This window comes from Pteropus alecto, unplaced genomic scaffold (genome assembly GCF_000325575.1).
Source record: "Pteropus alecto unplaced genomic scaffold, ASM32557v1 scaffold271, whole genome shotgun sequence".
NCBI classification, from domain to species: domain Eukaryota; kingdom Metazoa; phylum Chordata; class Mammalia; order Chiroptera; family Pteropodidae; genus Pteropus; species Pteropus alecto.
In genome coordinates, this window is record NW_006430730.1 from 641,469 (window position 1) to 643,266 (window position 1,798).

The following is a 1,798-nucleotide window of genomic DNA, read 5'->3' on the forward strand; positions in this document are numbered from 1 at the left end:
ACCACCACCACAATAACAACACTTGTCACAAGCACCAGGATTTAACCCTAACGGCATTGGAGTCCCCCCAGCCTCCAAGAGCCAATTCCTATTCCTTGAACTCACATAAAACTGGATCTCATAGCGTCCCCCCCTTCCACCCCCAAGGCTACCTGCTTTGTCCCTGGGTCCTCACACACCAAGGCACTGACAGCCCCAACCGACCTCAGCCCGAGCCCACGATGCCCCTTCCTAGTGCTCTGTCTATGCACCCCGTGACACCTCCCGCCGTCCCAGTTCATGCCTGCTTGCACCGCCTGCGCCAGCGTGGTGAGCCCGGTCTTGCCAGTGGCGCCGAAGATGGCAATCTTCTTGACGGCCATGCTGCGGGGTCGTGGGGCTGCGAGGCTGCGGAGTCGCAAGCCGCGCGGGAACCGACTGGTTGCCGGGCCTCCCTCTCGGTCTTTTTCTAACGAGAGGAACAGGGCGGGACTTCTCAGAAGGCCACGCCTCACCCCGCTTCTGGGCTCCAGGCTCAGGCCGAGGGGCGGGGCCAAGTGGGACTCGCCTCCAGCCAGGGAGAACGGGATGGGCGGGACAGGAGTCAGTTCGCCTCCTCCAGCCGCCCAGCCCCTCCGCCCGCAGCTTAGATTGGGAGGCGTGACGGGATCTAGCAGACTAGGAAGGTGGACCCAGTGCCCCGCCTCCGCATTCTAACCCCCAGGGCGGTGCGGGGCGAGAGCGGGCCACGCCCATCAGCCTCTCCTAGCTCGCGACTCCTCTCCCACGGCCTCGAGGCGAATCTGGGACTCACACACACTATGCCCCAGGGCCTCTAGGGGAGAAAGTGAAGGGAGGACAGTGTGGGTGTGTGGGTTTGATACTGTGTGACTGCATGTCTATGTGTCCATGTGGCCCTGTGTGAACTTGTGTACCCGTGTGACCCAGGGGAGAGCATGATTGCGGGTGACACCATGTGGCATCCTCTGTCACACCGTGTTACAGTGTGAGGCTGACACCACGTGTGGCAAGCACTGATGCTGTTTTTGTGTGACCTTCTGCTGACACTCTGGGCGATGCTGTGTCAGTCTGTGATATTGTATACATCCACGACTCTGGGGGACATGGTGTGAGTGTGGGACATATGTGAGATTTGTTATATGAGAGTATGTGACTTTGGCGTGATACTGCACTGTGTCATGTAAGGATGTGTGACACTGTGACTCTATTTGTACGTGTGGCTGTTACTGTTTTTATGTTGTTTATGACCTTCTGTGACTGTGTGATGTATGCGTGATAGTGCAGGATGTGTGACCCATGTGAGTGTGTGACTGGTGTGACAAGTTTGAGTGTGCAAAAAGTACGTGACATTGATGGTGAAGCTGTGTGATGTATGAGTATATGACACACTTTGTGACCCCCAGGGAGTGGGCGACAGTGTATGACATGTGCTTGCGTGTGACATTGCATGGGTGGTGGTGGTGGCACTACTTCAGTGTGTCACAGTGCGTGACGCTATCGGGCACTGAGCCAGCGTGGGACCCTGTGTGCGCGTGTGACTATTTGAATGCTTGATCCTGTGTGACCCCATATGAGGGGGTGACACTGCGTGAGTGTGTGAATGTAGATTAATGTTTGTGACACTGTATGTGACCCCGTGTCTGTGACAGCGTGGGAGTGTATGACCCTGTGAGAGTGTATGACGGTGTGACGCTACCTCTGGTCGCTGCAAGTGCACCTGTGTATCACAGGCGGCGGCTGGGTGGCCGCGCGTGGGCCCGCGCTGCAGGAGGCCGAGGCGGCACGGGACGCGGGCGGG

General features: G+C 57.9%; 1 protein-coding gene across 1 annotated transcript in view; it reads right to left on the minus strand.

The window, feature by feature from the left end:
• The window catches only part of BLVRB (biliverdin reductase B), an 11,913-nt gene extending 11,428 nt beyond the window's left edge, over window positions 1–485 (minus strand). The window contains exon 1 of the mRNA XM_006905416.3: window positions 284–485. Coding sequence (XP_006905478.1) covers window positions 284–362 — 79 coding nt within the window. The 5' untranslated portion in view covers window positions 363–485. The remainder of the gene's footprint in view (window positions 1–283) is intronic.
• Window positions 486–1,798: the final 1,313 nt, after the last annotated feature.